At 34.3% G+C, this 14,471-nt stretch overlaps 1 protein-coding gene across 1 annotated transcript in view; it reads right to left on the bottom strand.

Annotated features, from left to right (window-relative positions):
- Nucleotides 1–4,331, bottom strand: part of KIAA0825 (KIAA0825 ortholog) — a 241,253-nt gene extending 236,922 nt beyond the window's left edge. The window contains exon 1 of the mRNA XM_086629541.1: nt 4,201–4,331. Coding sequence (XP_086485667.1) covers nt 4,201–4,331 — 131 coding nt within the window. The remainder of the gene's footprint in view (nt 1–4,200) is intronic.
- Between the last annotated feature and the right edge of the window lie 10,140 nt (nt 4,332–14,471).

The following is a 14,471-nucleotide window of genomic DNA, read 5'->3' as shown; positions in this document are numbered from 1 at the left end:
TTTGCTTCATGCATTGGGAGCGGACGAAGTTCCGGGTTCCGCATGGTAAGCAGTTGTAGCGGTTGTTTTGTATTGTTCTTGTAATAGCATTATTGTACTTCATTATTCTTTCTCATTTTTCTTGTATTGTTCTATTAAATTGCCCTTGTCCCAACTCACTGGTTTTACCCTTTCCTCCCGATTTTCTCCTCCCCACCCCACTGAGGGGGAGGACTGACCCAGCAGCAGCGTGATAGCCTAGCTTCTGGCTGGGCTAAACCATGACACTTTCTCAGTTTAATTATTCATTCCTAGCAATTACTTCAAGGCAGACGGTTGACAGGTACTATTTTGACAAATATTTTCATAACATTATTCAAATATCTTTATAGATACTAAATTCTCAACTTAATACTACAGTAATATGACAGTACAGCAGGCAGGTTACATTCACACAGAAGAGTCAAATTCTTTTTCAGAGCTGTGATAAATACCAGGTCTAAGCAAAACTGATAAAATTATCAAATTTTTTGCTGTACTATTAGCCCTAGTTTGAAATTCTTCCATATACTCAACCATTACTGGGATTTTGGATGGAGATGCCAAGATTTTTCTAATTCTCCTGAATAACAAGAAAGTGAAGTGTAGCTGCTTCCTGAAAACTCCATGGATGAATAAACCACAACTTTCTTCAAGATAAAACAGAAAGACAACTTTCGCAGCCCATCTCAATTTAAAAACACATGAGCCTTTGCACAATCCAATTCTGATACAGGAAAACAGAATGAGACAGCAGTGCTTAATACCCAGTTCGAAACTTCTCCATCCATTTATTGTGAGGTATTGATAGTGGGAAGTATTTCTATGCAAATGACCGAAGTTATAATCAATAACTGGAAAATGTCATCCTTACTGAGGTACTTTCCAGATAGTCCTATTATTTGCAAGTTAAGGATCTTGTTAGTTGCTCAAATAACAATTACAATTTATATTGAACAGCTACGGGACAAAACGCAATGCTATATGCAATTATTAGTATTGACCTCACTGAAGCCCTTCAAAAAAGACCTTGATCAAAATCACAGATGACTGAAACAGTTAGTTAGACAGAGGGTCAGTTGAAGTTTATCAGATTGAAGTCAAATTAAGCCTTTGGAAAAAGCCTCACAAAGATACAGTGTCCAGTGTATTGTGGAGATACAATTATTAGTAAATAATTGTGTTGAATTCTGAGAAATTGTTCTGTTGAAGAAGACCTAGAGTACCTCACACTGTCCTCCTCATAGAATCTATTGTCACTTTATCACCACTAAAAGGCAGTCACTCACTCACTGAAGAAAGATCTGAATACACAAAAAAATCAACTGCTTGCAACTGCTTTCAAGTTATGCACTATAAGCTTGGTTTCAAGCTCCGTACCTTATTTTCTGCTTAGAAGAATTAAATATCAGCTGGAAGTTTGGTTCTGTGCGTTGCTTCAGAAATTAACTCTTACTAATTCTTAATGCTCCAATTAGGAAGAAAAATCCAAAGATTCAGTTTTGATACACAGTAAAAGTCCAAGCAAATGTGAGGGGGAAAAACTGAAGACAAAGTAATCTTGACGAAATCATGAATACAACCTCATGCTTTCGAAAAACCTGAGACTATCACTGCACTTAAAACTGGCCAGCAATGACAATAGTTTTGAGACTTCATAGTCACCTGCTTCTACAAACTGCTGCAAAAATAAACGTTCAAGTGTAATAAGAGCTCTGTTATATAATAGTGAATGAATGAATCACTTACTCCCTTAAAACTTACAAATAAAACAATTTTGCAGAGATAGATGGGCTTTTTCTTTTTTTTTTTTTTTTTTTTGTTATAGCACCACCAAATAGAACTGGTACAATATAAAAATACTGAAGGTAATTCAACTGCTGGAAAGCGTATCTGATTTGTCGTGTCACACAATTTTATAAAAGCTATTCAGTTGGAAGGCAATAAATGAGCATTCAAGTGATTTACACACTTTTGGATCATAATTTTTTAGTCAATGTTTTATTTTTAAAAATATATATATGCTGTATACTATTATGTTTATTCTCTGTGGTATAATAAAATCATAAATCTATCTGATGAAAAATGAATTGTATTCCAATTGCATCACTGTAGCGCATAGAGCTGCTCTTATCATACCACTTACAAAGATCAATGGTAACTCGAAAATGATTTCATTCCATGCTACCTCTAATATATTAGCAATAAAAGAACTCTTTTTAATTTAAAAGTCACATCAGCTGCTGTCCATCTTCTTTTAAACTCCTCTCCATTTCTGAAAGTGACATATTACAGGAGTAAAATATCACCTGGTAACTACAGGGCTACTTTTTGATTTTCCTTGTGAAAATTAGTTTAAAAACTAGCTTAAGTGTCAATTCAGCAGAAATACAGAGCTTTATGCTGCTGTGTACCACACCCTAACCCAATTTCCTGCTCTCCTTCGATAAAACACTGTTTGGATCTCACAAAACTTACAGCGAACGGCCCTTCTAATTTATAGGACTATGTACCTAAGACAGGCACAATCAGCCGACTAAAAAATGTACGAATAGTTCCACTGGGACGATGTTAATGGAAAATGTAACACAAAATGTTAACTGATACAAAGTACCATTAAAAGGAATGAACAGCTGGCCTGCTTTCCCACAGCCAAAAGTTTTCTCAACCAGCAGCATACATTTACACACATTAAAAACAAAAAGAGTAGTAAAACATGCATTCCAAAGACTCATCTTGATAATAATCTTTCTAACTCTCAGGCTGGCTCTGCATAATGACGACAAAATCACTTTTGTTTGGTAGCTTAAGAGGTGACAACGCATCTGCCAAAAATGCTGATGCTGTTTTTTTCCAGATATTCGAGACCATAGCAACTCAAAACTTAACTACCTATAATTGTGTTACGACATCAACTAAACTCTACATTTCACTGATGTCAACAGTTGGAAAATTGTAATACGAAATTGCACTATGCAGTGGTCCACAATAGCATGTTTCCCAGATATTCACTACCATAGCTACCCTGGGATCATTACTATCGCAACTGCATTTGTAAACATTATGTTTTTAAATGAAAATGTTCAAAATGTGAGATAAGAGTAATATAAACAAAAAGCCTGGAAAATCTCTTAGCCTGGCATAAGCAACATAACAATAATTCAGAAGTGACCTAAATCAGTTTTCAGTGAGATACAGCAATGGTTTATCTCTGTTCTTCAGGAAGGTGTTGGGGAGCAGACAAAGACCTCTCTCAAATGTGGGCTTCATTAAAATTACACAATCTTAAAACAGACGTCACGAAGGGCATTCTTTGAAATCATACAACTCTCGTGCACTGTTATCCAAAGGTAAGCATTTTCAAAATTTAATACAAAATTATGCTGTTTGTTATATTTCTGAAGGTACACTAATTTGTTTTTAAATGGGCAATCAGTTTATTTGCTTAAGAGCATCTTTCACAGATCAAAGTATTTTAAAGGTTCTAAAGAGTTTAGCCACAAAACACCACCACCACTTTTCAAATAAGGCACAAAATCTTGAGCTGTTTTTTTTTTTGTAGTCATGCATACAATACACATCAAAAAAGAACTCTCCAGTACTCCACTGTACTGTAGCATTGATTTTTGGAAACCAGTATGTCACAAAGAACTGGAAAACGAAATATATACAAAAGAAATCCTAGTTAGAAAATCTTCTGTTGCAGCATAACAGTTGTAACTGAAATAGGTAAACTAATGGCTTATATAAAAAAGAATAAAATTATATTAACTTACTTGCTCTTTCTACTTCCATTAGAAATGCTTGAAGAACATAAGGAGTTCAAATTTTGCTTTTTTTTTTTTAAATTCTTTAGCTCTTTTAGTAAATAAAAATTCTATCTCATAGCTGTAGGAAATACAACTGCCATGGGAATACACGTTTTCTTCCTCCACTATCACACCTACTGCTGTAATTCCTAAGATTAAGATGATCAACTGTTAAAAATACCATACAGAGAAAGACTACAGCACAAATATATATGACATTAAAAATCTGCTAAATGCTCAAGTGGTTATGGTAAAATTATTACTGACATAATTATCAGAATTTTAACCTACAACTGAAAAGAGAGAAAAGCGGTATTTCCTAAACGTAGTGACTTTCACTAATATTTTGGATACAAATAAAAATAATCTTTACCTAGAAGAGTTCTTCTTTATTTTTTCATCAAGGTCACTAAGGATTTGTTGAAACTCCAGTTCTCCAGGAAGGACATTTAACAAACAGTCTAAATTGGAAGAATCAAAAGAATACTCTCCTCCCCACTCCATTTTCAGAATCTGTAAAATACAGAAAAGTGGTTAACAAATGAAAAAATTCAGACTAGAAGTACCTAAATAAGTAACATCTTCTTCCTTGGAAATACTGTGATTAATAAGGGAAATGTTTATGTAGGGAATTATAAAATCAGTGTTGAATAGTAAACCTTGTGCATGCTTCTGAGTAGTGTGTTACAGAGAGGGACACCTGTAAAATAATAAATTTTATAAAAGCCTGAATTTTTTTTGGTTTAAAAAAAATCAGTTCTTTTACCTTAATCAGAGTACTAGCTTTCTTCATTTTTTTTAAATATTTAGAAACAAAAATCTTACTATTATAACTGGAAACCATAAAAATAAATACATTAGAGGGTAAATTTATTTTCTGTGTGCTTATAATTAGGCACACCAGTGCAAATAACTAGAAGGTAAAAAGCCAGCCCTACACTATAATGTACCAGAAAGGACGCATCATCTTGCTTTGTATGCGTTTTATTCACCAAATACTTTGCCACAACTTAAGTCAAATCCACTGGCCTACTCAAACTAAGACACTAAATCCCAGGAGTCTTTATATCAGAAGCAAAGCATTAGCAGAGGGTTTTCTTCCTGTTTTCTGGGGGGTTTTTGTCTTCTCTTTTTTTTGAGAAATAATGAAGTCAATTTTACAACCACTGATGAGTTGCTACGAAAGTTAAAGAAAAAATTACATAAAAGGTGGGAACTTCTAAATAACCAGTATATTTCATGTTTACTATTTAGTATTTAATAATACAATTCATATTGCAGCAGCAACATGAGGAACAAACACAGCTATTCAGATGCACACAATGTTCAGTAAACAAAATACGATGAATTAATAAATACAATATTTTTCTTACAAGGAATATTCTTTCACGAAGCAATTTCAGTGTTGGTTGGAAATTTACCTAGAGGCACCACTAGAAAAACAGATTTGAGAGTTTTTTCTAAGTGAACAGTCTACAAGACACATGCTCCAAAAGAACATAAGATTAAGGTGCAAGATCAAGATGATAGTTTCTGGTCAGCTAAGACTGTACACCTACAAGGAGCAGAACTGCATATTTCTTCAACAGAAAAGACTGCTGATTCTGGTTTTCCTCTTTCAAAACAAAGAACAAATGTGAAGGTCCTTTAAAAAACAGTATCTTGCACATCTGCATTAACAGCACAATACTACGAAATATTTCACAGCTACATCATTTTCTTAAATTCTCAGAAGCTACAGAATACCCCTTTGCGAATAACAACTCAAAGACTTTCAATATTTTGGAATGTAGCTGAAACTCAGTCAACCCTCCGGTTGAAAAGTTTGGATGTAAACCAAACACATCAAGGGAAGATCAGTCTTTGAATATAGGTCTCAAAGTATTTTAACAGATGTTACTGCAATTAAAGGTAGAAGTTAAAAACCACTCTTCCCAATGCTGAAACACTTGTCAGTTGCTCTGGCAAAAAAGCAGTCGGCTAACTTGGGAAGGTTCTGCAACCAATGGAAAAACATTAAACAGTGCTTTACAGAACTCAGATAAAAGGAATACTGAAAATACAGTTGTTCACTCATGGATGATACTACTTATACTCAGACGAGGTCACATAAACCCTTTACCTTCTCTCTTCAGAAACATCTCAAGAGTTTATATAGTACGCGATGCTAACTCCATTCAATACCTATAACTCAAACACATCTTTTATTCAACTATGCTTGCAGAAAAGTCAATGACTGGTGTAAAATGTACTGTATAATAGATGTAATGCAAAAACAACAACAGCTGGGAATGATTCAGAGTTTTCATAAGACAGCTGCACGATCAAAATTTTGTATTTATTCCTAACTCTTTTCCTTACAAGATACCCAAAAGAAGCTTGTGTTCCTCAGAAAAAATATCAGTATAGTTTACAGACCACTTATTGTTTGAAAAATTCCTTGAACAAAAAAAATTTCCTTGTAAACACGACAGCCTAATTTTCATGTATGCATTCCTGTAAGACTTGTGTGTCATACTTCTTTCATTCACTTGCCAAAACAGCCTTGGTTTATGGAGGAAAAAGCAATATTCGATTATTCAGTTTTCAAACATTATTTTAGATGGTCAGTAGTAACCTCCTGTGAAAATCTAAGTATTTCTTCAATACAAGACTATCGTATGAAGAAGTAAAACACAAACATGTTTCAGAGGAAAAAATAAGCACATCAGGATGTAAGTTAATTCAAATTGAGCAGAAATCCAAGTGTTATTTAGTGTAACCAGTGTCAGGGGCCTGGGTGCACTGACAGGCTTTAACTGCCTGAACTCTCAATGGAACTAGACAATCACTGGGTGCCTGTCCCAGTTGCCTCCCTTGGAGGGTGGAGCAGCTGGAAAGGTGCCTCCTCTGCCATTCAGGTTATCCCCCTTCTCTCCTGGCCCTTGAAGAGCAGCCAGTCATCGCTGCTGCCTGGTAGCCAGTGTGATGCAGCCCTCTTCTGATGGCAAAAAAAACAGTTTTTGTTAAGAAATAAATCCATTTCTTAAGATTTGTATTATTTGCAATAATATGGAGGAAGCATTCTGTTCTGAAACTCCAAATTCCAAGTATTTTAGACACTAATAACTCATTGTTTTTCTGCAAAGGAGATTAATTTAACACTTGTTATCATGCTGCATAAAAAGTATCATCCCATCACATTTCTATTTACTACTACAGTGAAATACTGTTTGTTTTGAGGCAAACGGTCTTAGAGAACCTGCTTCAGATGCAACTCATGTGTCCCTATTTGTAATAGGTATAGCCCTTTTCAAAACATATTAAAGGACCATTCATCACCATTACAATGATGTAGCTGTCAATCTTTTCGGTAGCTACTCAAGAAGCTTAACCTATGTACAGTGTACCTTAAAAAGAAATAATTTTCAGGTTTCTTATTTTAACCCACAGGATCAATGCAATTTAACTCCACTGTAACAATTCCCCACTTCTAACAAGCCTGATGTTAAGAACCAATTTTTATTGAAAGCAATTAGGCCCATTTGAAAAAACATTATGGAACATTCAAGTTGATACTACGGATACTTCTTGCTTTCTCAATTTACCACCAAAGAGCACTTTTTCTTTTTCCTTTTTTTTTTTTTTTAGTGTTTTCTTTTTCAACATCAATCAAAAGGAAGTGATCTTCTCATAGAAGTCCTATAGAAAATGATACTTAGTTCAAATTGGATATTTCTTCATTCTGATACAACAATTCAATAAACAACATTGGAAAAACCTTTGACTACAAACATACATGGGAAATTCCATGGGATTTCTAAGATTAGTTGCTGATGCTTATATTTACTATAATAAGTACTTGTTTTCAGACAAATAGTTTGCGGAAGTTGATTGGACTTAAAACTTGAATAGATTTTTGTATGCATACTTTTGTTGAATTTACACATGTACAATATATCGCTTCGTATGTATCAATCACAATATTTAACTATAGATTCATAGTCCAACATACTGTGGTCATGCAGCTAACAGACATCTCCCTCTTTTTCATGCAAACACTATTCTTAAATATAAATTCAGTCCTTCACATTGGGTAAAACATTACTAGGTCATGTTTATAGCATAGAAATCCACTCCAGCCTTTTTAGAAACAGACTTATTTATCGATAAATACTGAGTACTGTTACTCCTTTATTTCCCTATGGCACTTCAGCCAGTTAAGATTGTTGCTTTGATTTCAGTGGGTTTCAGATATCACAAGATAGAATCAACCATGCCGAATGCCAGGCAAGTCATGTATTATAGTTACACAGAACACTTTAGGGAAAAAAACAAAACCTGTAAATGTAGGTATAAACTTCAGTTCACCTGGAGTTTCCTCTGAATCAATTGCCTATGTCCAATGGAAAATTAATTAGCTGGGCTGTTAGGCACTTTGAGAAAAAATATTACAGTATATATACGTTCAAGAAAATCATAGCTGAGCTACAGCAGTAAGTTTAAAGTTAGACTTTATGGTTTCTCATAATGCTTGATTGCTTTTCATGAAACTTCCCACTAAACTTTAAACTTTCACGGGTTTCCAAATGCCCTGTATACATTTATGCAAACTCTTAAGTAAACTAAGAAGCCTTGGGCAGTATACCATTTCATATAATGCAGATCCAAAGAGATCTGTGTTTGAGCACTATAGTACCTACCTGAGCAAATTACACAGTAGGTTTTCAGAAAAAAGACAAACCAAACCATTAAGGTTCCAATAAAATCCAGAGGTAGGCTTTTATACACACAGTACTGTGTATGACAAAGTTATCTAAATCTAAACAGAATCCACTATATCAGCACTGGCAGGTATTTAATGGAACCAACAATTTATGGGGTGTCACATTAAGTAAATCATGTATACATCGGCAGAATGTCTTAATTCCCAGTATTTCTGTTAAGGCCAGAATATAAGGCAATATGGAACTGATTTATTCCAGAAGAATATTAACAATCGAAAATTAACAATATTAATTAAATGAACCCCAAATAATTTTAACATAAATGGTTTAACAAAGACAGAGACAGAGATTTAAATACCAAGTTTGTGTCTAATAGCTGAAGACTAACATAAAAACCCTCTTCAATTTCACTATGATCATTTTGCTTCCTGATTTGTTTTGGTTGTATCATAACTTCTGGTTTTCACCACATCCAGCATACACGTGTAAACAAATCTCTTTAGTGGATAAAAAAATCCGCAGACTGATATTGTTTTGTTAAAATAATTGATTTCTAAACCAAGATTTGTATAAACTGAATCTCATTATTTTACAACTCCACAATTCAGTATTTAAAAAGTCCTTCAAGAGTTAAAGAACTCATGACCTGTCATCAATTTCATTCCATTAATGCCAATGTACTATTTTAGCTCTTGTATAATGAGACTTATTTCCAAAAACTTCAAATATTACTGTTAGTATATTTCAAAATAACTTTTAAATAACTATTTATAATTTGAATGTAAACAACAACTTGTACATAGGAAATATTTAGAAACAATTACTTAGTACATTTATTAATTTAGCAACATTTTTTCCACATATAATATTCCACACTTCAGTACAAAATGCATTGTCTAAGTGCAATCCAAGCACCATGGCAATCAAATTTTCTGGACTGTTACTTTACAGTCAATCTAAATATTTGAAAACTTTCTTTAACATTATATGAGTTTTACCCCTAGAGCTCTCATTCCATCCATATCCAGGACAATAAAAGAAAATTATTACCATTAGCACTACTCTAAAAAGAGGATATTAATGTACTGGTGATTCGAAAACAGGCATATTTCAAACTGCAGCACTGTATCTACAGAGAGCAAGCCAAATCATTGAAGCTTTTTTTCTGATACTGCTTCTTATCTTACAGGAGATATCTCTTTATTGCCCTAGCATCCTTGTAAAACTAAAAGGGGATGAGAGAATTGACAAGATTTTTCATCGCTCAGCTTACACTTTCAAACTATCATCTTAACAATGATTTCTTTTATCTATCTTTCGTTGCACAACTGTTCCCAGCCACTTTACAGCACAGAAGATGTCATCTGCAATCACACAGCAGGCAGCAACAGTGATGGCAATGGCTTGAGATAGTACTATTCAATGCGAAATTCCTACTGTTCTGGACTCCACATCGTCTGAATATTTAAAGTTTTGCTAGAAACCACAGACAGCTTACACAAGAAATACATTAAAAATTGTAATTTCTCAAGCTCTACTTTTATACAGTAAAAGCTTCTTACCCAATTTTCTGTGGCAAAAATCCTTTCAAAATGGTATCACTGTTTAAAATAAAGACTGGTAAAAGAAAAGGAAGAAATTAAAAATTCTCTCTATAAAAGAACATAACCCATTTTTGGTTCTGCTAAAAGGCAGACACTGAAGATCTCTATTTAAATTTTCCAATTTATTTTTCATATTCACCTATTTCTCACACTTTGCTGAAGCATACACAGCTTTTACAAAGAGTACCATATAGTTCCAGTAAAAAGAACATTTAATGCATATGAAAAATATGAGAGTAGCATTTACAAAATATTTTGAATGCCACAAACAACTTTGAAACAAATTTTATTAGAAATATCTTGTAATGTTCCTCCTGCAGACTTTGCACATTTGCTGTTGTCATAAACTTATATTTAAATGTTAATTTTATATTCATCAGTTATTATTCACCACACACACAACACTTTTTCCTTTATATCTTTCAAAGAGAGATTCTCAGTATCTGTAATTAAATTTGTAACCGTATTGAACAGTTTTTCTCCCAAATTCTGCCATTGTAAGACACAGCATATGAGAGTGGGAATAAGATACAATCCACAGTGGGAATGAAGAAACACAGTCCTCACTGTGGATGAAACAGAAAGCTGTACCTTCTATCTAAAGCTGTTAACATAAGAATGCAGTGCTCTGATCTAAACCAGCTATATCAGCCACTGAACCACCAATACTGTCTAAAGCCTTGCAAAAGGACTGGATATGTAGCCCTCCTCGAAATCTTCCTATACTAAAATCAGCTAATGCACATTTCTGACAAATAGTGGAGGCTATTATTTTTAATATCTGTTGGTTTTTCAAACTATATTGCTTAGTCTTGTTTTCTAGGTAAGAATTCAAAATTAAGATCCATGAGTTCTCCCTATTACCTCTCCCCCATTCTTTAGAAAGTGAAATGTTGAGAATATAAAGCAAAGGAATCAGCACTGCTTTTTTAGATTTCCTGCTACTTGGGACTGGTAAGAGATGTTCAAACACAAGGAGAGAATTCTCATTTACATGAAATTAATCAAACACTATTGGTCAAAGGCAGTGACTTCAAAAGAGGAACATGCCATTTGGAGTTGCAAGGAAACTCCTGAGGAGTTATGTCAAAAGAAAGGAATAAAGCATAATATAATTTCATAACCTTCAGAAGAGAAGAAATGGCCATTTCCTGAGTAGCTCTTGAGCGAAACAGTCCTGTATCATCTTTGTCTTTCAGCTAGTCACCCCGTAGCTGGAATCCCACAGTGTGCAACATCCAAGATCCAACATTTATGAACAAGCCATTCTCAGACAAGAAGTCTACAAGCATTAAGCATCCTACCTGTGACAAGTCAGTGTCTTCCCCTACCTTCTCACTATGCTTTACAGTTACTAAAACCATAAGTATGACAACTGTTTGTACACAAGTCTGCCTTTTTTCTTGTTTTTCCTTCTCTGGCTTTCTTTAGTAGAGATAAAAGAAGGATTCAAGATACCTTTTCTCACAGAAATATTTTTTTGTCCTGTAGTTCTACGATATTTAATGTGCTAAAAAAAAATGATAAACCTGGTGCAACGTTGTCTTCTTTAGCTATAGTTTGAGGCCTTACCAAAAAAAATTCAATAACTCACTTTTATCCATTGCCACATACACATAAAATCCTGTTCTGCCATTTTGCTCGATTAAGACTACATCAATCAATCTCATTGTCAAATGGATACGCCTTATGAATGAAGAATGTTTTAAAAATACTTCTAAATTACAAAAATAATTAATGATCAGTAGATTAAAGTAATCACTAATGTACAGACAAGAGATTCTTAGAAATTAGTTAGAAATGCCTACTGTATGTTTTCTTCTCATTCTTTTTTTTTTTTTTGATTAATGGTATTTGCCAAGAAAATATACGGTATGTAGAATAATTTCAAAAGCATATAGTATTTAATGTATTTTCCCCAGCTACAGCTTAGAATCATAAGTATTGAATAAATTTTGCATACTGGTATAAGAAAATGTCTGAGGCCAATAAATACTTTCCCCAGAAAGACTGCATGGCATTGTGTTTCTTCCTGAAGGACAATAATATATCTCCTATGTGTGAGACTAATGGTACGCCTACTGCAGAATTGTCTTTCCAATTGTGGCAATAAGAAATGCTATTTAGGGATAATAAGCAAGTTTTCTCACTTTGTGTCACTTACGAACTCAGAAAGAAGAGACAATACTTTATAAACCCCCAAATCCTTCTCAACTGTCCTCTCAAAAACACCTGCTACAGCTTATCTTGCTTGTCATTAATGTCTAAAATTGCACAGATTTATAAGGACTGTACTGAAGGAACTAATCTTTTAACACACTGGTAAAGAACCTAACAGGTACCATTTTCAACTAAAAACCTCACAAACACATACTAGCTACTTCTACACTGGACCATAAAAGCCTTTTCTCTTCTTGTTTATTGGAAAAATCCTCCATTCTGACACAATACTCTTTGAGGACAATGGTATTTAAAGGAAAGAAATTTCAAGACTTTTGAGGTCTTATAGTTCAGCAGATTAGATACAGAGTTGTTAGAATTTTAACAGGAAATAGCCTTCCAACGAACCTATTATATTTAAAAAGAATTACAAAAAAAGAGACTGTGACCACAGCTTTTAAAAGGTAGGCTGCATTTCAGTCCCTTCACTCCTGCACATTCTATTTTCTTCCACTACTTCTCGATTTAAAGCTCAGAGTTTGAAAAATGTCAGTTTTGTAAAAATGAAATACAGAAACTCTCCATAGAGATGTCTGTTAAGTGGGTTCAAGTTTGTAGTCACAATCCTAAAGGCTTGTCCCCGCCAAATACTATTATTAAAGTTTCTTACTAAATTCTACACAGGGACACAGGGTCATATGAAATATTTATGAGATATTTTACTGACACCTGTAAACATAAATTAAATTTATTTCTTTTTTTTTTTTTAAGAAATCTTTCATTTCTTAAATCAAAAGTTTCACTCAGTTTTTGCTGGCATAACTCAACCTGTAAAGGTTTCAGGCCATACTGCCTAATGCTCAACATATCATTAAGATACCACAAGGTAACGCAGTCACATACTGCTGCTTATTCACCTATGATTTTCAACTTCAAAAGCACTGTTAAGCTTCTGTTTCTCTCTCCTTGAAAAAAAACAAAACACCACAAGTAAAGTAATGACAGCCTCTTTTACCAGGTACACTGGAGCAAACATGATCTAGAACGTTAGGTATTTTCAAGCTTGCAAGACAAAGTCTTGTTTAGATAAAAAGCATCTGCTTGCTTCCCCCATACTCCACATCCAGGAGTATGCAATGGACACATCAAACTTATTAGCCAGTCTCTTACTCAAACTTCCAAAGCAGCCAATAGATCAAAACAGACTTATCCCAAGGATGCAATTTTCATCTTTGAATTCATAAGAAACCTTCACTGCTCTTATCCAAAATATACCAGCAGATTTGCAACGAAGCCCAGAAGAGACAACGTATTTTGGCTGAGAATATTTGGTTACACACAGACTGTAAGAGGAGAGCAAAGCAAGACTAAATAATCTTAAAGACATCTGTACCTCTTCCTTTCAGAAAAAAGCTTTTCACCATAGGATACATGACAACAGTGACATATTGCCTGTAATAATACCTTCTTCATCAGTGTCTACAGCCTTTTCTTCTTTAAAGCACAAATATGTGGAATGTAGGTTAAAAAAATATTTCCCACTCTTTTTTATAAAAAACTCTTTTAACACATTAATTGCCTTCTCATCTTCTGTTCCTCTACTTCAGCCTTTTTCATGTTCTTGCTTTTCAACCTACTTTCCAAAGAAAATGAGGCATATGCAACCATTGGCTGTGTATCTCTTTCTCCATGCTGTCCCAGGCACAACCTTTCCCCAATTTCAGCCAAGTTTTGCAAAGCGGTAGAAGACTCAGAGATAATTAAGTTAAAATAAGTTCCAGTAAAATAGTTGCACAAATGGAAAAGAAAATCCCTGTAAATGACTGCTGAACTCACCCAGAATTTGTAATCCAATATAAAAGGCAAAGCCTGAAAGCATTAAGTATTCCTAATTAAAGATGCAGTCATGCTGTGATGCTGGAAAACATGGAAAGTGATGACTCTAGATTCTTAAATGCCAGGGACAGGATGAGGTTGGTACTTGGCAAACCTGTATGACAAGCATCAGTCCTCCTGGAGGGATCAAGATAACACACAACCCGCTGTGTCTTGATTTCAGCATTCAGTGATAACAGCTAGTACCTTCTGCACAGATAATCCTCACTCTGATCTGTGCTATCTGAAGGTCTTGGGAAGCAGGGAAATTAAGTAAGTCTTCGACGACTTTTTGCAAA

This window comes from Tauraco erythrolophus, chromosome Z, assembly GCF_009769465.1.
Source record: "Tauraco erythrolophus isolate bTauEry1 chromosome Z, bTauEry1.pri, whole genome shotgun sequence".
NCBI classification, from domain to species: domain Eukaryota; kingdom Metazoa; phylum Chordata; class Aves; order Musophagiformes; family Musophagidae; genus Tauraco; species Tauraco erythrolophus.
This window is presented reverse-complemented; position numbering and strand designations above follow the sequence as displayed.